A 24,364-nucleotide genomic window follows, 5' to 3' on the forward strand; every position below is an offset into this window, starting at 1 on the left:
ACACAGTATAGACAATTGGTGCCCTCATTGTCAGACATTATTATATCAAAATCCTACTCAGACCATTTATTTGACAAAAATACTGAAATTATTACTATCCTGAAGCTTTAAAATATCAACAGATAAAATGTTTAATGTGCAGGCCTATCCTTAAATGTCGGGAACTGAATTTAACACATGTAGGAAACACCTGTGAACACGTCAATTAGGTTATATTTTTACATTTCATATTGAAGTCAAATACAATAACATGTAGTGATATTGTGTAGATCATGTCTGTGGTGATGTCTACCTATCATTTGTATCAAGTGGCTGTGTGGTTTATTAAAAGCGCACGGTTACACATGTGGGGATACAGAACTTTTCTACTATTCGGTGCGCCTCATGAGAACATTCTTGTTGGGTAAAGTCAGTTTGGAATTTGAATAGCACAGAAGAACCGCCTCCCTCTGATTGGTGGAGAACCAGGCACTTGGGCGGAGTTTGGGTGTCAGTCATTGGAATATCTGGACGCTGTATGGCTGAGGGTCGAATGGGCAGAAACCTCGTCCAAATATATATAGTATGGCAGCGCGGTCGAAGCAAATGATAGCTTGCTCTCACTCAGTGGGTCTAGCGCTAACGTATTCAATGTGTCTCCACAGACTCGACTCAAACCTTCGCCCCAGAACGAAATATCGTGGTTTACACTGATAGAAAGTCTGTTTTCTTCGTCCGAAAGGAGGAAGAAACAACTAAACAGCAAGAATGATCAACACAATGGAGTGTGGAGTAGATGCGCAAAGTCTAATTTCGATTTCTTTACGAAAGATCCACAACTCCAGGACGCAGAGAGGAGGCATCAAGCTGCACAAAAACCTCCTGGTCTCGTTTGTACTGAGGAACGCAAGGCAAGTCTACATGAACGAGAAGTACGCAGAGATCTACAGAATGCAGCAGTACGAAGAAGTGATGACCGTCTGCAACGAGATCCAGGAGCTGAACCCTCTCGAATTAGCCGAGGACTGCGAGGAACAGACCGGTGAGTGCTGCGGCAGCGGGGCTGGGACCGAGTCGGCGAGCCTCTGCGGCGCGCTACTGCCAAGCAGTAACCAAGCAGCTCAGCCCGCTCTCCTACAGACTAGTGCTTGCGCTTCAGCCCTGTCGCTCCGAGCCGATGAGGGTTGTAAGGAGACGGATTCATCGTTCTATCGCAGCTGCTGTGCAGAAGCATACCCAGTCTCGAACTGTGAGTTTTCTCCAGTGAACAGCATGCACTGCAACAAGACCACAGTGTTAGATCTGGACACGCACGTAGTTACAACAGTTGAGAATGGATACTTGCACCAGGACTGCTGCGCCTCGCTCCAGCACTGCTGCCAGGGCGCACAAACCCCGGCCAAAAAGCGCAAGGTTGACTTTGGCTACTACGTGTCCGAAATCGAGGAGGTACCGGATTTTACGCCATGTAAAAGAACTAAGTATGAGGACTGCTCATACGCAAATTCAGACCATTTGGACACGTCGAACATTTCCAATTTGATCTCGATTTTCGGCTCGGGGTTTTCGGGGCTGGTGAGCAGACAGACCGACTTTGAGCAAGCATTCAACGGACAGTTCTGTAGCAAACAAGCCCTAGCAAGCCTCGGAGCATGGACAAGAGCTATAGTAGCTTTTTGACTGTGGTAAATTAGAATCAACTTTATGAAATTGTACAAATTATAAAAGATATTGACTTTATTTTTGCAAATGGTTATTTAAGCATTGACATTTCTGTTTGTTTTGTTTTAATGGGGATGCGGAGAACTAGTACCACATGTGATGTATTCTTTAAACAGAAAATGTGTACATTACACGAGCATTTGAAGTGGTTGTGAAATTATTCTAACGAAGTGAAATTTCGTTGCCTTAAGCCCAACGCAAACTGCTAGCTATAGCCACACATGGAAAGTAGTTGAATGTCTCGCTCGCGGATTGCTGTTTATATCTCCCATAAGCAATTCTAACAGACCTCGTTTGTAATGGCACTACATATATTAGATGAATCGTTACCTGAGAAGAACTGTCAAAATTGGGAAGAGAGTCTTGAACTGTGGGTTTACAGAACATTGTCATTGTGACCTGTTTGATACAGTAAACAGCGCATGTTGTGCACATGCATAAAGGAGTGCTGTACTACTTTGTTATGTGTTTTCTCAAACCAGTGTATAACAGCTTCCATGTACTGTTCAACCATCTGAACTTAACTTAACCTGTAAGGTATACATTGTGACATGTAACCTACTTTAAGAATTTCTATACAGTGTAAGACCATACACCGGTTTAGTCCAACACTATTGAAGATCTCTGGTTCATCTGATATGTATTAGTAGCCCTAGAACATGCAATGAAGGTAAACAAGGTTGGAAGTCAGTGAAGTATCTCACACTGTCTTGCAGCATCAGTTCCTTTGAGTATGTTTGTAGTCCCTTTGTGCCAGTCATCTCATCACACTCTACACTGGTGCCATTAATTAACACTACAACTCCCACAATGCACACCTTAACTTAATCAAGCCAAGTATTTTGGTGACAATTTGGACTGATGAGCGTTCCTCACTGCCCTCCCCTTTAATCTTGGAGTTATTGATTAAGCCTTCACAGTAATTCATGATTCCAACGTTGTTTGGTTTTGTGAGTTTTATTTTATTTTCTAAAACTTAAGACCTTTTGTTCTAAAAAGGCAAACTCATGATTTAGCCATACATCCTCACATTATATAAGCACTATGTGTACTGAAAGACGTTTTCAGACGTTTTCTCTCCATATTTTGTTGGTATTCTTGTATTTTTTGTGTACATTAAAATTGTATATCACCGGGTAAAACTGTTTTAGAAAGTATTTGTTTAAAATTTATAACCTTAATAAAAAATGAAAATCACTCAACAGTTTAAGCGTGTTCTTGTAATCAGAGCTGTGTAGGCACTGTTTCATAAGGTCTTATTAACTTCTGCTGCCTCTGCTGCATGCTATAACTTTCCTGAGAGCTCTTCAAGAGATACACAGCCTCATTCATACCCATAGATTATGAAATGTCACACAAATCTTCACATGCACCATGTATTCAAAGTTTAACTTGGATCACAAAGAGCAAGTTAGAGCTGCCTTTGAAGTAGGCCTACGCCTACCTATCAAGTTAAAGGCACAAATAAAGATTATCTCAACAGTAGGAAGAATAAAGTGCAGTCTTCACTGACTTCTTACTTCAAATCATTTGTTAGGTCAGTGAGATGGTCTGTTGTAATATGAACACAAATTGTGTAAATCTCACACCATAGTGGCCCATGACAGGCATTTGCTGTCTTAATACAGCTCACACTGCAGGCCTTTGTTAAGGCCTAATAATTCTACACATTCAAATAGTTGTTTCAATACAGAGTTGGTCTATAGACAACACAGAGAAAATAATAAATATGAAAGAGGTCCTATGCATGTTTTATAGCTTAGATTTGTACAGGAACTAGAACAAAAAAGAAATTGCACTTATTCCGTATAGCCTAGAATGAAATCTCTGTTATGGTAGCCAGTAGGTTTATGTGGAACGCGTTTTCTGATTCAAGGCGCTCTCCCTAAACTTCAGCGTGTGTTATCTCTCCTATGTGCCACTTGGTGGTGTTCTTCAAAATCAATGAATGAAGGTATTAGAAAGCCTGCGCAGTGGCACCTCGGGCTGACCTCGCTCCGCCACCTCTCCCCCACCCCCTCCACATCCATTCTGTTCCCTCTCCTCCTCCTCTCCTGTCTGCGTCGTTTCAACCCCAAACCTCTTGACTCCCACAATTTTAGATAGCGCTGTCCGCTACATGAGCACAGCTTCTATCATACAACATCTTCGAGTCTACACGGTAATATAATCGACGGATGCTGTCCTATTGATAAGCACACGGTGAAATAGATGACTTTACGATCGGTATGCGTATTATTGCAGGCTAATCGGTTTATTTGTGTTTGGACGAAAAAAGCGACGAGCGTGTTATTCACGGAGCATAGGCATCTAGATTGCTAGTCATTTCTTTAGTGTATTAATATTGTCTTGTGTTGAGATAATTAGATGACTTTGTTTTATCGGGGTTTCTCTCTCAACATTGCAAGAGTTTGGTGATGGTTCATGGGATTCGGTATCACTTGCATGCAGTTTCACAAAATATAGTTACGCAGATTATTTTATGAAAGGGTAGTTCTGTCATTTCCAATGTTTGGACAAACACCGCATTCTGGTGTCCGTGGAGCGGTGTAGAATGAGCTCCTTCTCGTGGCTCTGTAGAGAATTGCATGCAGGCTGCACGGAATTTAGATGAGCGCAGTTAGAGTAAGTTGCATAGGGTTTATCCTAGATCACATCAGTGTAGGCTAGTCTATTAATGCAACTAATTTCCACAACGCTTGGTTATTATTAATTTATTCTAGACATGATACCCACCGTGTGTCTCGTAGGCTTAATCTAGTCTACATAAGTCTGTCTCCTAGGCCTAGGCTACCACTTGTTGAGAAGGCCATGTCAAGGACAAAGGCCAGGTTTTGCATTATTTTCAGTCTAATGTGAGCCTAATTTTGGTCAAAAATTTGATTTAGTTTAACCTTCCAAATCAGTAGGCTACTGAAACGCACTGACTGACTTTCTTAGTCTAAAAGCGTGATAAAATCATCGTTTTAATTAATGGGTTTTCACTAGGCCTACAGCGACATAGCTGTATGGCATAGGACACAACCACTCTGAGGTGAAAACTACTCAGCAAATGCCGAGGAAACGATTTGGTAGGCCTATCGGTCTTTTTGGGTTGTGCGGAGTGAAAATTACTCAGCAATTTGTGAGCTGGGAGATCGCACTATCAGACACCCGCTGTCCGGCCTCCCTGACAATGACAGTGCAGATGGCGAGTCATTTGCATAGGCTAACGAGTCGCACAGCTCTCAGTGAGAGTGAGGGAGAAAACGTTAATTTCACAAACGCCAAAATATAAACGTTCTCAGACATCACCGTCAAATGAAGGAAATCGTTTGCTTCTTCTCAGATTAAAAGCATAATATCGGCTACTCTCCTCGGAGAACGTAGACCTACATTAAATGTAGGCTATAGTCATAAGCCTACTGTAAGAAGATGCAGAAATGTTGGGTCCGGCTACTCAAAGTGCGATCCTCACTTAAATCTCAAACTAACTCAATTAATCAAGTGCAGGCATACAGTCCCACGCCATTTGTTCATAAAGCCTACCATATAATCTATATATAAAGAGTTTGAGTTTGCACTACAGGTTTCTCTCAATAAACTGATTATATCCGTCCTCAAAAGCGAATGTCTAGTGCCCCAACATGCAACCACACACATTTCACTAGTAGAAAAAAAGAAATTGTCTCAAAGGGGCAGATCTATATCAAAGAAACACAACAGACAACAGATTGGTATGACTTGGTGTTATAAAACAAATTGAAAAAAGAAAACTACACACATGTACAGCCATGGTCTATGCCTGGAGTCTTCCAGCTAGAATTGAATTCTAGCATTGCCAGCCTGATTGTGGGACATTTTTACCCAGTCCAAACATATCTGGCTAACGCTGAAATGCTAAAACACACAGGCCATCACTGAGCACAGGCTCACAAATGGAAAAAAGGAGAAAATACACCAAAAGAAATTGGCCTTTTTAAAACCATCTTACAGGAACTCAGTGAGCAAAAGAATAGTAAGAATACATCAGGTTGGCTGGTGTGTTTACCAACGTGCCTTAATACAATGCTCATTTATAGCAGATCATATCTGAATGGGTACAGTCACATAAATAAACAAAACAATATGGTATAATACTACCACACATTATTGCGCAACTGAGGAAGTCAAAACCTCCTCGAATGCAAGACACACGCTCATATACCAACAAATGCCAGGGCAACTGACAGGGCTTGTCTAAAATATATTCTTTTCCCCGGGTGCAGTGCTGCTAATGGATGGACTAACTGAACGGGGTTGCATATGGAGACGTTTGCCCAAGGAGCTGAAAAGGCTACAGAGAGGCGAGAGCTGTCAGAGTGCTACTAAAGGGGGCGGGGGGCGGGGCGCAGGGGTATTGAGCGTGTGGAAGGCCGACGGGGCATCTTTCTGTGCAGGGGCTGCATTGGTGCTCTCCACAGAGACACAGCCAGCTGGGGTGGGGAGGGGTAGGGATGCATCTCAAGACTTCACTGGCTGGATGGAGAGTAGGCTGCCAAACTTGAAGTGCTGGATGACGGGGAACTTCTCAAGACACTGCGGAAGAGGAGAAATGGAAGAGTAGTAAGAGTTAGTGCTAGCTACACTGCTTCCGCCATAGTATTGCAATAGTAAGCTCCTTCAGAAATAAGAAGCCACGCTGCGGAAAGGCTTGATGATGCCATAGAATCAGTTGTGGGTCATTTCATATCAGTTCTAAAAGGCTTGACATCATGGTCTGGTCTCACCCCATTTTCATTTCAATAATGATGGGGAAAAGGCAACAAAAAAACCTAATTTCATGTGTACCACATCTGCAGTGAAGAAGTATGTCAGAAACATTTGGATGATGGTTATAAGACATAAGACAGGAGTCCATGGTGTCGAACCCAAGATTGTGATATGGAATTACCCTTACATTTATTACAGTTAATATTACAGTTATCAGCCACTTTCAGAGTTTCTCTTCATAAATCTTCATGGGGAGCCTTTATAAGGTGTCTGTAAAACAGCGTTTCAGGCTAAATACCAAAAACCATCTCTAAAGATGATGTAGAATCAGCAGAGTTTGACTTTCCACAGAGGAGGCAACAAAGAGAGCCTAGGAGTGGGACTAGTGCAGACAGATTCCAAACTGGAGACGGAGGGAAAGAGAAAGGGGGAGCCAAAGAGAGAGAATGTAGAGGAAAGAAAGGGGGAGGGTTGGAGGGGACGCTGTGGGGGAGGGGGCAGACAGCCTGGCCCCTCAGCGTTCCTATCTACCAGAAGGGGAAGGGAGGGGAGGGGAAGGGAGGGGGGCTTCACCCAACGCAACAACACAGGATGTGGGCTCAGGAGAAGGGGGTGGGGCCCTTTACTCTTTCCCTCTCTCTCACTTGCGTGCACGCACACACACACACACACACACACACACACACACACACACACACACACACACACACACACACACACACACACACACACACACACACACACACACACACACACACACACACACACACACACACACACACACACACACACACACACACACACACACACACACACACACACACACACACACACAGACAGAGATGTACTCACACAAACTAAATTTTAAAAACTAATGCTCCAGTTTAACACATTTTAAGTTTCTACAGTTATATAGTTCCTGTTGAAACCGTTACAGAAATCTCATTGAAATGGTATATCCCAAAACAATAATACACTGCTTTGTTCATGGTAACAAACTGTTCATTATGGATTATATCTATATCAAATATGGTAGAAAAACGTTTTAGAATTTGTTAAAAATGAAGTACCTAACTCGCTCAACAAAGAACTCATCTAAAGTTAATGAAATACAGTAAGTTAACCAACATCCATCTGGTACTGGGGGTAATTCTAGCGTCGGTCGGGCCGCCTACAAACTGGCAGACTTTTTCTGGTAAACTGCTCATAATGCTAGGACAGCAGATAAAAATCTGACAGTTGCTCTTTACATGGTTTCCTGCCATGTCAATAACATGAGCCTATTAGCCATTATAATTTTAAATCACAATCTGAAGAAAGTCTTTGATAGAACAAAGTCTGGTTGAAAGCTGGCAACACTCCTACAAGCTACTAATTTAAACCAAATGGCTCACAACAAAATATTGGTATTCCACATTCTATAGCAATTTAAAATGTATTAACAGTGTAAAGTGTGAAAGTAGCACAAGTCATACATTTGGCAAATATACATATGATTCTCTTTACACTATCCATCTCTAGGGGGCGCCACAATACACTATTATCCTTGGCTGTATTAAGACACAATAGTATAGTATAGTATGGGCCACACATCACAGCAGTAAAACTGAGTAATACAAACCTCAGCCTTGTACATTCTAATGAGGCCTTGGTTGACTTTGGACCAGGTGGGAACAGCGCTGATGTTCCAAAGCTGGTTGGAGTGCTCAGCAAATGGGCCTGTTTTCATCTGCACAGAGGAAGATGATTTGACAGATGTTACAGCCTCTTAGTTATAGTAGAATTTATACATTTGTGCAATCACTCGCAGTAGAGAAATTTAACACTACAGGTAGTGGGAAACTACTCACAAAGGAACAAAGAAACATATAAACCTCTGGCATACACTGCTTAAAAAAACAACCAGGTTCTGCTCTGGCTACAGCTCATCAATAGCCAGCATAGGTTCCTCCATGTTTGATTGTATGGTGAGAACAGGTATGGTATGGTATGGTGAGCCCCTAATAATACCTTGCTTCATGTGCCACTACATGATTGCAGCTAAATTGGTGCGTTCACTATTGCAACATGACTTATGTTTGAGAAAGTGAATGAGTTGGTGTGTGTGTGTGTGTGTGTGTGTGTGTGTGTGTGAGAGAGAGAAAGACAGAGAGGAGAGATTGGAAGTGGGGAGGAGGGAAAGCAGTGCCCTTAGGAGTGAGGCACTTCATGAATGGCACTGCTGTGCACAACGCTGCTCCACAACTCCCCCCCACCCCCCCGGTTCCCAGCCCTCTCCCCCAAGAGAGCAGCCTGTGACCCGGGCTGGAATGCTGAAAGGACGGCTCTCCTCCAGCCGGACTTTCCCGAGGAGTAGAGGAAACCGGAGGGGAAGGAAGGAGAGCGGGCGAGCGAGGGCGCGAGAGAGAGAGCGAGTGGGACTGAGCGCCAGAGAGGGAAGGAGCAGGAGAGAGGACGAGGGGGGGGGGGGTGAGGGAGAGAGGGGGGGGTGAGGGAGGGAGAGAGGCAAGCCATGGGGGAGGGGTGGTCCTTGGGGAAGGAGTGATTCACAACAGCATGTGGGGAAGGAAATGACTCATGTGAGCAGAGTGCTCCACACATAACCTCAGAGAGGGAGAGAGAGAGAGAGAGAGACAGAGAGAGAGAGAGAGTGGGGGGGAGAGAGAGAGAGAGAGAAAGAGAAAGAGGGAGAAAGAAATAGCGAGAAACACACTGAGTGGTGTGTGTGAAATAAACTGACATGTCTGTTTTGCGTGTGGAAGTGTGAGGGGTGTATGTGGACATTTGTGTTGAGTGCACTGCACTGATGTGAACCGGGGAGAGGAGGCAGAAAGGCAGAATTGAAACACCACAGAGACCTACTACGAGAATTAGACAGACATGCTCATACAAGCAGGCCAACAGAGAGGGACTTTCACAAGAGAGGCAAGCTTGAGAAGGAGAAAAGGCACACAGAGAAAGAAAGAAAGAAAGAAAGAAAGAAAGAAAGAAAGAAGGAAAGAAAGAAAGAATTATAGAAGGAGAGAAATAGACCTAAAGATCTACAAAAGACAGAAGATGAACTGTCCTATGTGGCTTGAGAATGTGTCGTCCAGCGAGAGTGTTGGCGTTAGTGTAACCTAAGGTGACTAAGGAAAGGGCCAGTGGCTGCTCTGCTGCCTCACTGCCGGGGGAGGAACTAGGAACCAGAGACCGCAGTGCTTCCTCCTCCACATCCGCTTCCCAGCCTCGCTCTACACAACCCATCGACTGCAGTCTTAACGTCTAAACTGCCAGACTATTTACAATGGTCTCTATTTTTTTTTTTTTTTACAAAAAAAAAAAGAAGAGAGAATTGAGGACTTTCCACATTGCTGTTTTTAGTGAATTTCCTATTTTTGAGGATTATAATTAGACAGAGGCAACACATACAGGTCCAAAACATTGCCGTGTATAATTCTTTTAAGCCTACACAGCTTTGACTTGCCAGCATTAACTCGACATTTAGGAGAAATATCCGCTCCTTACACCAGACTTACTTCATTAATAAATTTGATGCACTCCAAAAACATGTAGTCCTTGTGGTTCTCATTCACAACCTTCTCATCCACAAAGTGCCTGGGTTCCAGTGTAGGGTGGTCTGGCACAGACAAAAAATAATAATTACAGCATATATCCACAAGATGTCGCCCTTCTGCCTCTCTTTCTTCTGGCATCACAGTTAAACAAACATATCACCTCACAAAATCTAACAGGAATCCAGCAAAATATGTGTTTCTAGATCAACACAAGTAGCAAGTATGCTCACATGTGTGTGTAATATATTAACTATGCACAGATGTGATATTTCATCATACTAAGTGTTTACATGTCAGTGGATTTTGTGGATGATGCAATTCAGACGACTATTGTGAAAGAGGCATCACCTCCTGCAGTCAAGATTGAAAGTAATAAAGGCCAATCTAACAGCCAACCGTATGTGTCATTGCAAAACAGGAAGAAATGAATGAACCGTAAGGCTGGTAGAAAAACGAGCAGTCTTCCCATCAGTTAAATACCACTCATATTAGTGGTAAACAAGGAAGCCTAACAAACTGTCACTAATGAAAATAGATTTTTTTAGAGCAGTTATTATGCATATATAGACTTCAACATTTGTGACCCTAAAAAATATCTAGAGGTGAAATCTTTTAAGGGTCCTTGCGAGGTGATTAACCTGGGTCGGGGATGGAAATTACGGTTGGTTTCAGACACAAAGTAATAATTTAATATTGAGTGGCTGGTTTGACCAAAAATCTGCCAGTGGTTGGTAGATGTACACATGGTGTATTTTCACCACTGACCTGGGTGTGAGGATTGAATGGCTCAAAAGCATAAACACACGAAGGAAGTCTTAAGAACCCTTTTACCTACTTCACAAAATCTTGTCACTTCCGACAGCCTTTAGGGTAGAAGTGGACCAAGTGGGACAAGCAGGGAAGTCTTACCTATGAACTGGGAACTCCCCCAAATGAAGGGCAGGAACTGGAAATCATCAAGTCCCCAAACTCCCTGGCTACCAGCCGGCTCCATCCTGTAGGTTTTCTGCAGTTTCCGCATCACCCACAGATATCTACCGCCGTGACAATAAATCAGTCAGTCAAAGGCAGAGGCACTCTTAATCTGATTGACTCATAGCCAAATAACCCACTTTCCATTGTCTGAAACAATTAAATTCCAAGTGCCAAACATTAACTGATGGATAATAAAGATTTCTTAAATCTATGAATAAATGCTATGCAATCAAAATAGAGGAATTGGATTCATTCTAACCCCAGAAACCCAGGGAGTACTGATCACATGCAACTCTGACTAGTGCCCAAACACAAACCTGTCAAACACTTTAAAAATGATAGCCAGCTGGTCATCCACACGCAGCACGCCAATCTTACACAGGCAGCACAGGAACGCCGCAAAAGCCGCCTCATGTCCTGGAATAAAATGCAAAATATAACAATATATGTGCATTCCACTGACAAAGGAAACACTTTGGCTCAAAACTGATGCCATAGAATCTAACCATTTGTGCACTCTTGGCAAAATGACACCAGACACTTTGGAGACCCAATAGAATAACCACAGGTCATTACAGCAACATAACCACAAAACATGATTCCATCTCCAAGATGACTGCTTAATTATATGACTCTGGTTCATTGCTAATGATTCAGTTGTTGTTCAATTAGAAACAGAATTTGTCTAATGTCAAAACACAAGCATAAGCACTTTGGTGCATGAGAATTCGTGCTTCAACAGCTCCCCCTAGTGATATCGGGAGTATCCGACACACACATACACACAGCCCCTCACCTGTGCCATAATCTATTCTGGTGGAGTTCCCCACTGCTTCCTTCAGATAAACAGCTACCTCAGGAACTGCTCCTCTTCTGTCTTCAGGGATCAGTGTAGAAACCAAAGCTTCAGCCTCCTGCATACACATTAATACAACACAAAGGGTGTAAACAGATTCTTAGAAGCACACAGACAAACAGACAGACAGACAATCTATACAACAGAAAGATGGTACAATGATCGCTAAACGAGTGGTGATATCAGGACAGCACTGACACCCAAACAGCAATGAAATACCCATATACCCATGCCCATTATGGCAATATCACCTATTCTGGCATCCAGGCACCAATGTAATGCAAAGTTTTAGATTGTTCAAAATAAGTATAAGTATAAGTATATATACTTTTTTGATCCCGTGAGGGAAATTTGGTCTCTGCATTTAACCCAATCGGTGAATTAGTGAAACACAAACAGCACACAGTGAACACACAGTGAGGTGAAGCACACACTAATCCCGGCGCAGTGAGCTGCCTGCTACAATGGCGGCGCTCGGGGAGCAGTGAGGGGTTAGGTGCCTTGCTCAAAGGCACTTCAGCCGCGGCCCACTGGTTGGGGCTCGAACCGGCAACCCTCCAGTTACAAGTCCAGAGTGCTAACCAGTGGGCCACGGCTGCCCAAAAATGATCAAAAATCAAAAATGATCAAGCCATGATGATGAACGCATTTTTTACTATTTAAAAGTGAGTGCCTTGAAGTTTTCTTTGGTTTTGACCACAGTGTCACTTGTTTTATGTTTTAAAACAGACCCTCACCTGGTCTAGCTTGGCATACCAGCTCCTGTATGCTTTATTGCCAAATCGAGAGGGCTGATCCACAGGCGGAGTTTCATCAATCCACTGATCCAAAGTATTCAGCAAAGACAGAAGCTTCTCTATTGTCTGTAAAGAAGGTCACGATAAGTCAAAGATGGTAGAGAAAATGTGTCATGTCTTTTTAGACTGATTTTGTTATCACAAAGGAGTCAGAACAGAATTAGAAATACAGGAAAATGGGCAGTAGAGTGTATTACCTCAGACACTTTGTATTCACATGTAAGTTTCTTTCCCTTTACACCTTCATTCAGGGTCAGAACAAAGCCCATGTAATCAGCATATGCCTTAAAGAGAGGATAAAGAATGTGTTAAAAAGCAATCTACATGAGTATTCATGACCCTAGATAAAAAGCAACAAAAGTGAGACCACTTTATTTGTCATAACGTGTAGTCTAGTATGTATAGACAAGCAAAACATGAACTCATAGCACATACACAGTGGTAGCATTCCAACATCATCACTGAATACACAATGTTACTATCTACCTGGGATCGTTTCCATTTCCCCATGTCGGGGACCATGCTGATCTCCTTCTTTGGGACCATGAAGTTGACAGGGATGGGAGGGGTGTCATCTTCAGGGGAGGAGCCTAAGAGTGACAGAGAAGTGGTCATATTCAGTGCCATACCATCATCTCCTGAATGTTATGGCGACTTATGCTATAAATTACATCAGAATTATATGAGGAAGCCCAAGATCCCACTATTACATTAATGTTTCACATGGAGGCTGCATGTTGCACTGTAGTTTGAGGTCTCAATTGAGCAAAATAAATGTACCCTTATGTCGAATATGGAGGGGCAATTTAAACCAAAATTCTCTTCTTCCCGAGTCTCGTATTTTCAAACGGTGCATTAATGTACTATTGTCATGGCATGCATTGATATTGTAACAACCCCACACATTTGAAACTATGTGCTGAATGTCAATCACGTACCCTAAAACAACTCAGTACAAGTCAATATTACAATAAGTCTATCATCTTTGGTTCCCTTATGTAAGCCTTACAGATGTTACCATAATTACCATACTATACAGTAGAGTAAGCAATACTCATAACCACAAACAGTTAGCACTGCAGCATACCAATTTTACAAACTACTTGCTGGCATTAGAATTAGAAAAACAGAGGCACTCTTAAGTGGGCCAACTAAATGTCGGTTGGATTAGCATACGGTTTTATTGATCTACACAACCATGGCCTTACCAATTAGGACAGCCTGTCAAAGGGAAAGCAAGTGGTGGAAATCATAGGCTAACGTTAAATAAGTATACATAAGAAACATCTAGGCATCGCTTTGAGAGAAGAACCCAAACGAATGCATTACAAATAAACCGCTTTCCCTTCATATATGTGGGGTTCACAGGCAAACCGACTGGCCAAACGATTTCCAGCACGAAACTTGTGAAAACTACTGAGCTAGCCAGCTACATAGCCTTGCTGTGTTGATTCAGACCTGTTAGCTAGCATAGCATAGCTGGCATACGTTGTGCAAGAAAGAATGAGAAAGTGATGGAGAAACAGCGCTTACTTTAATCACAGACATCGTCTTGTGATCTAAAAATGGCTTATCATAAAAGCTAAAATAATACGTGGAAAACACAGCATACAAGCCAAACACTCTAACTGAAAGATAGGTGTAAATTATGTCGGTTACCTGACTGCTGCTCCGTCTCCGCCATGTTTATTAGAATATAGGGGTGTGTCTGACGTCACCTTTGAACTTTCACCCTAACGTCCGGCAAGTTGATATTTCCTAAAAATATCACATTACTTAAATGGAATCATACATCTAAACTGTGGTTATATTTGTCAGAATATACATATACTCAACAAGAAAGTCACACCTGGATAAAATAAAAATAAAAACATAATAGCTTCCATTTCTAGGTGCGCCCCCGTGCGATTGACAGTCTCGTGAGCAGTGTTGACCAAGTAGTAAAAGAAACAGGGCTAACTCACTGTCTCTATCTATGAGCTACTGTAGCTAGCAGCCAGTGGGTAGCATTCAGGTTGTTTTGAACAGGGGACAGTGGCGGACCCGTCTGGCACTGATCATCACAGAGCTCATAGTAACGCTGTCGGAGGGAGGCCTAGCAGGGAATGCACTGCTATCTGCCCTGTAAGAACGGACCGTGTCTTTTGGGGGCGTTCCTGTAAAAAACAGTAATGTTGGGCTTTCTACGGACGATGGTGGTGAGTAGAGTACATCGACTGCCAAGTTTGTATTTGAAGGCAACGTCAACGTTAACGCCATCTAATAGTTTTCTAGGGGAGTTAAGAAGTTAGCATCCAGTTGCTTCAGTAAGTTAACTCTCACACAGTTAAATGTTTCTGCACTCGCAATGTCTGCGATTTAACTAAGCCGATGTCTGCTAGCTATTTAAACCTAAAGACGGTTGTAATTTATTTGCTGAACTGCCGAAAGGACTGACGTTAGTTGACTGCGTGGTAAGAAAACAACCGTTGGAATGTTATCAAATGACTAACGTTAGCTAAGTCGTCTAAGATTTGCATTTTTTTCAATACTCTCTGCCCTTTGTGTCTGTTGATTGCACCTTGAAACACTGTTGCAGCTTGCAGTAAAACAGATGTGGCGAAACAGATGTGGTGACTTCATTGACATACTGTACAGTTAAATGTTAGACTAAAACAGACAAAATACGACGTTAGGGCAGTACGTAATTTGTTGCTTGTAAGTTGCTTGTTGCTTGTAAGTTGCTTGTGAGCCCCCATAATAATGTAGCCTACATGTTAACAACTCATGTAAACACCATATTCGCAATTGTATCAATACTCGGAATATGAATGTCCATGTAAACGTACTCGATGCTTACATTTCCTTACTGACCTTTCGTTACCTTTCTGGCTTTGACAGCAGGTAAAGTTTAAGTGAGACCATATGTGGATGGTATGGAAATATTTCCAATATATCTTGATGTTTGCATGTTGCATATAAAAAAGGTATCCCAAGTTTGAAGTGGAAAGGGTGGAACAATGTCAAGGTTGAAGCTAATTTGTTTACATTTTAAATATGCTCTAATATGCTCTAATATGCTCTAATTCCTTATGGCAATTTGTTGGGCAGGGAAGGAGCGGCATGGTAAAACCATCCTGCCTAGTAAGACCAGTTGCAGTGACCCGGATCACGGGGCGCTACCTGGCACACCAGGAGAGTTTGCCCAAGTTACCTGTGCCACCTCTCAAGCAGACATGCGACCGCTACCTGGCTGCCCTGGAGCCAATCGTGGAAGAGGATGAGCTGCAACACACACGCCGACTCCTCGAGGAGTTTCAGACGGGAGGTGTTGGGGAAAGGCTGCAGAAGGGTCTCGAGCGCAGAGCCAGGAAGATGGAAAACTGGGTATGAATTTAAGACGAGAATTGTCACTCAGGGGTGGCGCCGGGAGGCAGGATTCTAAGGGCCCAGAATTATTCAAATTATTGTCTGTCATATGGCCCAAATTTTCTAACAGCACCCCTGTTGTCACTACACCAGAGACTATGTGAATACATCGTGCCAATTATGTGATGTGTTGTGAATATATTGTACCAATCATGTGTTCTGAAGACTTAAAATAGATGCCCGATAAGTGCCCAAAATGTGTTGCAATATGGCCACCGAGTGAAGGGACTTGCCTACAAGGACTTTGACTACACTCTCCTGCTTTGGCCCTCTGGAGCAGCAGAAACTGACTGGAGGAATGTGAATTTAATAGTTGCTTTATAGAAGATTGTTTTCACATTCCGGACTGACGTCTGACCCAAAAAGACTACCATAGCAAAAACAATTTTCAATCTGAACCAAAGCAATAACACTGCCGTATTGTTTACCCCCTCTCAAGGTCCTTGAACTTCTTATACTATGTGTAACTGTATTTGTAACTCTCCTGAAGTAACATCTCTTGAGGCAAAATGTATCAAAATAGGATACAGTAACTCTTTGCAAGGGCAATATTAGGTCCTCCCAGTAGAAGTAATCTGATCCTCGTCTTTGCAGTAATAAGGGATTCTTTCGTGAAGGACATCATGAAGTTTCATGATATCATGAAACATCATGATATTTAGGTGGTCTGTGCCCCAATGCTACTCCTTTTTGTTTTCTGAATTTGATCAATGCATCTCTGAGAAAATGGATGAGATGCTGGTATATCTTGTATGTCATTCTCTCTCTCTGTCTCCCTCTGTGTTTCTCTCAGCTGTCAGACTGGTGGTTGAAGGTGGCCTACCTAGACTACAGGATGCCTGTGGTGGTGCACTCCAGCCCAGGAGTGGTCCTTCCTCGTATGGAGTTTCATGACCGACAGGGTCAGATGAGGTGAGATCAATGTTTCCCATACATTGACTTATTTGTGGCGGCCCACCACAATATCAACATTGACCACCACACAATGATTTTCCAGGTTGTACTAAATTGTGCTTAAATCTGGTTAGCATCACAATGTGCTAATTGTTAAAAACTGTTGTATCCAAGTTAATTCTACAAACCAACCACCACAAATGGAATTCAGTTCTGTGGGAAACACTGGAGATCCTCTCTTAAATTGCTGAAAGGTTAATGAGCTGAATTGAATTCACAGAATTCAGAACAGATTTGCCCTTTTCTTGTCTTGTGATCCAGGAAAATGAATCTACATTCATTTCCAAAGTTTTTGGGTAGTTACACTGTTGTTTAAGTCCTTGTAAGCTGACATCTTGCCCTGGCCAGAACCTCACAGGGAGAGTTGTTTGATGTGACTCACATAGTGATGACCTTTGTACAGACTGCCCCAACTACCGTGCCTAGGCTATTTGGGGAGTGTTCATAATATAGGCTGTTGCTCTTAGCTGGGACAGGACTGCTGATTCTGCCATTGTGTCTACTCTGCTCAAATTCCACACAGCAGAATTTGACTGATTTATTATGAGTACAAACTCTAGAAATAAGGGTAAATTTCATGTTATCAACAAGTTGTGTTTCTAACCTTCAGTGGTCCTTTGCCAGTATCTGAGTTTGCACATGTAACACAATGCTGTGTCAGTGTATTCTTTTTTTAACCCAGTGAAGGAATGGTCATGGGTTTTTCTTATGTAATCATTCACATGTAGAATCCATGACGCGAAAGTGCTTGCTTTATCTATTCAGTCTTTTTATTGCTGCTAATTTGCCAGTTACACAAAAGAATATATTGGGAACTGAAAGTACACTGTGAATGTTTATAAAATCATGCACATGGTACATATGAAAAAAATATCCTATTTTTTTATTCAGAAAGTACTTCAGTATGATATTTTTGTATGCTTGGTAATTTTTGTTCATATATATTTCATAGATTTGCTGCTAAAATGATTTCCGGAGTCTTGAATTTCAAGACTATGATTGACAAGTAAGTGGTACTCATTTATTTACTGGTGTTAGTAAATAAGTATTTCTCCCACTGAAGACACTGCATTGCAACATGTGATTTTAAGACAGAAACGATGACTGTAATGTCTAATTCCAGTGAAACATTGCCGGTAGAGCATCTGGGAGGGCAGGCATTGTGTATGCACCAGTACTATCAGGTCTTGTCATCCTGTCGCATCCCTGGAACCAAGAGTGACTCCATAGTGAACTACTCCCAGGGCAGAAGGCCTCCGTCACATATCACAGTGGTGCACAACTTCCAGGTCTCTAAATACTTGCCCTCTGCATTTGGTGTTGAAGTACAACTTTTCTTCTTTCCAAGCCACTTGGAACTTTAAATGTTTGTCTTTGAGAATTAATTTGTGTTTATATTTTTACAAGGTGATAGTACATAGTAATTACGGGTGCAAGACATGTTGTCAAATAGCTTTTTCTGCTCTGTGCATACAGTTTTTTGTGCTGGACGTGTACAACAGTGATGGCACCCCACTGACTGTGGATCAGATCTACATTCAGCTGGAGAAGATCTGGAACTCCTCCCTGCAGACAAACAAGGAGCCCATTGGTATCTTGACGACACAGGACCGAAACACATGGGCGAAAGCTTACAACACCCTCATCAAAGGTGAGCCATGGTGACCCAGTTACACAGAAAGGAAGAACAGAAAATAGAATATTTCAAAACACATCCATGAAATACTCATACCTCTGAAATGCAATATTTAGTCTAAATGTAAGTCTATGTAAGTCTTAATTACAATGTGAATTAAATGTTAATGTCATTCCCTTTATTACAGTAAGTGCTGATTCAGTCTCACTTGTCCTTTCCAGACAGGACCAATAAGGAGTCTGTGCGTGCCATCCAGAAGAGCATCATTACCGTGTGCCTGGATGCGCCGATGCCGCGCGCCTCCGAGGAGCAGTACCGGAGTCGGGCTGCTGTGCAGATGCTGCACGGCGGAGGCAGCCGGTGGAACAGTGGAAACCGCTGGTTTGACAAGACTATACAGGTGAGGGGAGCAAACTGACAACAACAGACAGACACGGAGTAGCTACTTAAGAGGATTTGTTGTACATTTAAAGTACTGTTTTTTTTTTCGGACTATAAGTCGCACCGGAGTATAAGTCACACCAGTCAAAAAATGTGTCATGAAGAGGAAAAAAACATATACCGGTATATACAGTAAATATATATATTTATGTTGCACCTGAGTCGCAGGACCAGCCAAACTATGAAAAAAAGTGTGACTTATAGTCCGGAAAATACGGTATGTTTAGAAGGTTTACAACATCTAGTCAGAACATGTGTTTGCTTCAAGTGAATCTACTAATAGGGTCACTATTCCCTGTAGGCTTTTAACCTTTGCTGTTAAGATTTGTGTTTTTCTAAATATAAGGAAGGAGTTTTTACAATAGGGAAGTGAGTTTAAATGTGTGTCTGTCTTTTAACCTAACCACAAATGCAACACTAGGTCATTCTCGTGACCGTTTAAGTCACATGACTTTGTTTCTGTCTCATGGAATTCTCCCAATCTGCATTTCCCAGTTCATCATCGGGGAGGACGGCTCATGTGGTGTGATATATGAACACGCCCCAGCTGAAGGACCTCCAATCATCAAATTAATTGACCATGTAGTTGAATACATGTAAGGCCAACCACTTTCAAATCATAGCTGTGTAATTTAGGCTGTATTACCACATGCCACAACGTTTGTTATAAGTATAAGTGTATATACTCTTTTGATCCCGTGAGGGAAATTTGGTCTCTGCATTTATTCCAAACCGTGAATTAGTGAAACACACTCTGCACACAGTGAACACACAGTGAGGTGAAGCACACTAATCCCAGCGCAGTGAGCTGCCTGTAACAACAGCGGCGCTCGGGGAGTAGTGAGGGGTTAGGTGCCACTTCAGCCGTGCCTACTGGTCGGGGTTCGAACTGGCAACCCTCCGGTTACAAGTCCGAAGCACTAACCAGTAGGCCACGGCTGCCCCAATATACCGGTATATGTGAAAAAAATATCAAAATGCTCCCAATTTTGTCACTGACTGACAACATTTTGAATGTTTTGTGTTGTAACAGGAAGCAATCTGAAATGGTGCGTACTCCAATGGTGCCACTGCCCATGCCACGGAAGCTTCGCTTCAACATCACACCGGAGATAAAGAACGACATTGAAAAAGCCAAGCAGAACCTGAACATGTGAGCCCAGAATTCAAAATAAATCAAAAGAAAGACTCTCTATCAGAGCTGGATAATAATGAGAAATATTGCAAGTCATTGTAAATAAAAAAAAATGGCTTCAGGTGTTCAGTGTGAATTTACAATTTGTCTGTAAAGACTATGACATATCTACACATAGTACTGAAATTTTAGTACATTGAAATTTTGTGCATTTAGTACATTTAGAAATTTTGTGCATTGCAGTGAGGCCGACTTTCTTTCTAAAACCTGCCTACCTTTACAATGGCGCTACTAACCTTTGCTGTTTTGATATGTTATCTGTTTCTACAGTGTTCTTTTGAGCTCCGCCTTTATATACAATTGGATTATTTCTAAACCCCTCAAAGCATTACTGACATTTCTTGAATTTCCCCTTGGGGATCAATAAAGTCTCTATCTATCTATCTATCTATCTATCTATCTACAATTAGACCTGATTAACCGTAATTGTTGTAGTCTGAAACAGTATAATATATATATATCTTTCCGCAGAAGACATATATAAAATAAGCAGATACTTGCCCTTATTATTTCGTCTGGAGCAGACTATTTTAGCATACATTACTGCTAGCCAGTTGTCAGCTCGACTCTTTTTCTTCTTTCTTTTACAGAATGGTGCAGGACCTTGATGTTCGAGTCATTGTTTTCCCTCATTTTGGCAAAAATGTTCCCAAGTCACACAAGATGAGTCCAGATGCCTTTATCCAGATTGCTCTACAACTAGCTTACTACAGGTACATCACCAGACATACTGTATAGCTCTTAAAAAACTGGTAAAACTGAAGGACTTTGGATTTGGTAGTTGAACAGCTGGTTATATTTTTTTATTTTCCTTCAGAGTCGGGAAATTCTCATCAGTACCCATCTATAGTACACACTGCACACATATGCCGTTGCTTATACTGATCATCCGTCATGTCCGTTTCAGGATGTATAAGGTCTGCTGTGCCACATATGAGAGTGCCTCCCTGCGCATGTTCAGGCTGGGCCGCACCGACACTATCCGCTCAGCCTCCATAGACTCCGCTAAGTTTGTCAAGGCCATGGACAACTCCGCTATCCAAGTATGCTACCACTAACACAATTACAATTAAGAACCCATAAAAGAGTCCTACACCTTGCTAAATTTCTCTCTCTTTCTCTCTCTTCCTCTCTCTGTCTTTGTGTGTGTTTGTGGCAGAACATGGAGAAAGTGGCTCTTTTCGAGAAAGCTGTAAAAGGACACAGGACATACACTGATATGGTAAGGGTATGATGGGGCTTATGCAGATGTACAGTATATACTCAGGATACTGTGAAATTATGACTATTACTTATACAGGGGGAATATCACAGTGGAATACCAATACAGACATTTCATTAGGGAGGTTTTGGAATCTGTAGAGTGTATTGTACTGTTTAATTCTCATACATGCTTATCTTCAACTAGAATGAAATATGATATGTGTGTCTTTCATATGATTATATGACTCCATATGATGAGTCACCATGACAATATGTCTGTTTTATCTGAGTAGACATTGCTCATATTTTAGTGTTACATTTGTAACTTCTAATTTTTGGGGGCAGCCGTGGCCTACTGGTTAGCGCTTCTGACTTGTTACCGGAGGGTTGCCGGTTCGAACCCCGACCAGTAGGCATGGCTGAAGTGCCCTTGAGCAAGGCACCCAACCCCTCACTGCTCCCCGAGCGCCGCTGTTGTTGCAGGCAGCTCACTGATTTAATACAGCTCACGGTATTAGTGTGTGCTTCACCTCACTGTGTGTTCACTGTGTGCTGAGTGTGTTTCACTAATTCACAGATTAGGATAAAATTTCCCTCACGGGATCAAAATAGTATATATAGTATAGTATATAGTATACTATACTATATATACTACTATACTAGTACTTCTAAAAGATGTGGTACCTGTAATATATGTCTAATGCTATTGTTTATTTCTCCTCTGCCCTGCTTTCCTGGTTGCCTTGGGTGTGGCTGATTGCAGGCGATTCGTGGCCAGGCCATTGATAGGCACCTACTCGGACTCAAGCTTACAGCTATTGAGGACCTCACCTCCTTGCCAGAAATCTTCATGGACACGTCTTATGCAAAAGCTCTGCATTATAACCTCTCTACTAGCCAGGTACACACAGCTAGCATTTTGTTCTTATTTCAGCAGTGTTTTTTTTTTTTATCACTACAAACACATCATGCTTGTGCATGATTTTCAGATGTGTTATGCAAGAATAAATGGGCTGAAGAAAAAAAAAAACAGTGGGATTGACTTTATGACAGTCAAGTTAATTTGTGCAGATTATTGTGGCCTTGTGCATTTCTGCAGGGCAGTACTGTCTTTGGCTCTTGCATTTTTGTGTGGAAATCAGTTAACATGTTGAAATCTGCATTTGCCACAGAAGGGCTTGTGAGAGTGCACTGCAGTGTTTTAATAATGGTCTAAAATGAATACAAACAAACAAAACCAAAAAAGACTTGACAAATCATAAACCCATTTCACCATTTGAACTCCATTTAGCCAGGTGTGTGTGTGTTTACCTGTGACCTCCCTCTGCTCCTCAGGTGCCGGCAAAGACAGACTGTGTGATGTGCTTTGGCCCGGTTGTGCCTGATGGCTACGGCGTGTGCTACAACCCCATGGATGAGCACATCAACTTTGCAGTGTCTGCCTTCAACAGTTGCGAAGACACCAACGCCAGCCGGATGGCCCAGACCCTGGAGGAGGCACTGGTTGACTTGAGGGACCTGCTGGAACAGACACCCAAAGCCAAACTGTGAGGCTCTTATAGATGGTGTAGTGCCAGAGGCCTTTGTTTTTAAATGATGAACTGCTTTTTAATTCGGTACACCCACCTTGAAGCTGACCTGGTAAGCCTGCTGGATTTCTTGGGGCAATTGGCAGTGTCTTCTTGCACATAATTTGTTCAAAACAAGAGTGAGATACTAAGCACTTAGTAGCACATGTTAAGGGATGGTAATGCACAGAATTTTGGTGTGTGTGTATGTGTGTGTGTGTGTGTGTGTGTGTGTGTGTGTGTGTGTGTGTGTGTGTGTGTGTGTGTGTGTGTGTGTGTGTGTGTGTGTGTGTGTGTGTGTGTGTGTGTGTGAATAGGTCAGTTAAGCCCCACGGGCACTTTGTTGGCCAGATGCTGTTTGCCAAGCAGGGCTAAGGTGGTGTACTTGGTTATCCCAAGAATCCCAACAATCCTTGCCATTTTTCACACTGAAGAAGGGTGTCAGCCCGAAACCTTTTATGAGGCAATTAAAAAGTAAACGAAACTGTTGAGTGCTTGCTTTATTTATTTTTCAAAGTCATCCCAAGAAAGCCAATTACGAAAATACTAACACTTTGAATGTTTACCGGATGAATTATTTTTTTGCTTGATTGCAGTCCTGGAATAGATTTGGCCATCAGGACATTTTGTAGCCCTGTTGGTATGTTCTAAACACAGTTTTTTTGTTGTAAATACAGAATATTGATTATTTCAATACCCTCCAGGTCTCCGATTTCTTCTGTTTATACCCATGAAGGCCTGTCTGAGTAAAACCACAGACACTGGTGCAGAATTACTTTACCTGGGGCATTGGTTACAGTCTATGACCCACAAACACTGACATGTCCAACTGCTGTAGCCAGACTATTCTTTTTATCTCGCCTTATTCTTTTTTATACAGATATTCCCATAGGGTGGTCTGCCTCTTTATCTACAAAGATATTAAATAAGCTACAAGAATTTCAAATCATGCCAAAGTGGAAACATGACCATTTCATGCAACAGTCCATATTAATCTACCCTTGGAACAAAATGTGGTGGATATTGGCGGCTACATTTAAAAATCACGTGAAAGTTATTAGTCTGAAATTGTTGAATCAGCAGCTTACCATTTTTACTGCAATTAACATTTCCATTGCTGTGTAATAGATGGAACAGTGGATCATTTGTACATTTCCATGACACATTTACTGTGCTTGTTTACTTTTGCTTTTTTTTCTCTTTTGAGTACATGATTTGTGTCATTAGTGAATTGTTCACTTGATGTAGTTTCCTGTGCCTTGTGTGAAACTATGTAATCATAAAACCTGAGTTGACCGAAGCTGTCAAGGCTGTATTTAACTAATACTAAGAAAATGAAAAT

At 42.0% G+C, this 24,364-nt stretch overlaps 3 protein-coding genes across 5 annotated transcripts; 2 read left to right on the forward strand and 1 right to left on the reverse strand.

Moving 5' to 3' along the window:
• The first annotated feature begins 598 nt into the window (after positions 1 to 598).
• ier5l (immediate early response 5-like) lies at positions 599 to 2,898 on the forward strand. Its single transcript, XM_076283639.1, has one exon. The coding sequence runs from the start codon at positions 748 to 750 to the stop codon at positions 1,657 to 1,659; it is 912 nt and encodes a 303-aa protein (XP_076139754.1). The 5' UTR covers positions 599 to 747; the 3' UTR covers positions 1,660 to 2,898.
• Positions 2,899 to 5,414: 2,516 nt separating this feature from the next.
• On the reverse strand, positions 5,415 to 14,370 carry ptpa (protein phosphatase 2 phosphatase activator). Its single transcript, XM_076283644.1, has 10 exons — positions 14,277 to 14,370; positions 13,104 to 13,207; positions 12,815 to 12,901; positions 12,558 to 12,683; positions 11,761 to 11,878; positions 11,282 to 11,381; positions 10,899 to 11,023; positions 9,951 to 10,051; positions 8,054 to 8,161; positions 5,415 to 6,258 (listed from the first exon to the last, which is right to left on the reverse strand). Exons 1-10 carry the CDS (start codon positions 14,299 to 14,301, stop codon positions 6,184 to 6,186), a joined length of 969 nt encoding a protein of 322 aa, XP_076139759.1. The 5' UTR covers positions 14,302 to 14,370; the 3' UTR covers positions 5,415 to 6,183.
• Positions 14,371 to 14,541: 171 nt separating this feature from the next.
• On the forward strand, positions 14,542 to 23,506 carry crata (carnitine O-acetyltransferase a). 3 transcript variants are annotated; one of them, XM_076283641.1, is made up of 14 exons: positions 14,542 to 14,815; positions 15,708 to 15,983; positions 16,819 to 16,937; positions 17,932 to 17,985; positions 18,103 to 18,268; positions 18,456 to 18,630; positions 18,837 to 19,015; positions 19,552 to 19,652; positions 20,090 to 20,209; positions 20,842 to 20,964; positions 21,159 to 21,294; positions 21,411 to 21,473; positions 22,218 to 22,355; positions 22,790 to 23,506. In XM_076283641.1, the coding sequence occupies exons 1-14, from the start codon at positions 14,789 to 14,791 to the stop codon at positions 23,003 to 23,005; spliced, it is 1,893 nt and encodes a 630-aa protein (XP_076139756.1). In that variant the 5' UTR covers positions 14,542 to 14,788; the 3' UTR covers positions 23,006 to 23,506. The 3 variants fall into 3 exon arrangements, with proteins under 3 accessions (XP_076139756.1, XP_076139757.1, XP_076139758.1); XM_076283642.1 differs by lacking the exon at positions 14,542 to 14,815 and adding an exon at positions 14,822 to 14,923; XM_076283643.1 differs by lacking the exon at positions 14,542 to 14,815 and adding an exon at positions 14,942 to 15,070.
• The last annotated feature ends 858 nt before the right edge of the window (positions 23,507 to 24,364 follow it).

The sequence above is a fragment of the Alosa pseudoharengus genome, unplaced genomic scaffold (assembly GCF_046254945.1).
Source record: "Alosa pseudoharengus isolate Yale_2024_CS ecotype anadromous, Long Island Sound unplaced genomic scaffold, YU_APseudo_1.1 YU_APseudo_1.1_scf_14, whole genome shotgun sequence".
Classification (NCBI taxonomy): domain Eukaryota; kingdom Metazoa; phylum Chordata; class Actinopteri; order Clupeiformes; family Clupeidae; genus Alosa; species Alosa pseudoharengus.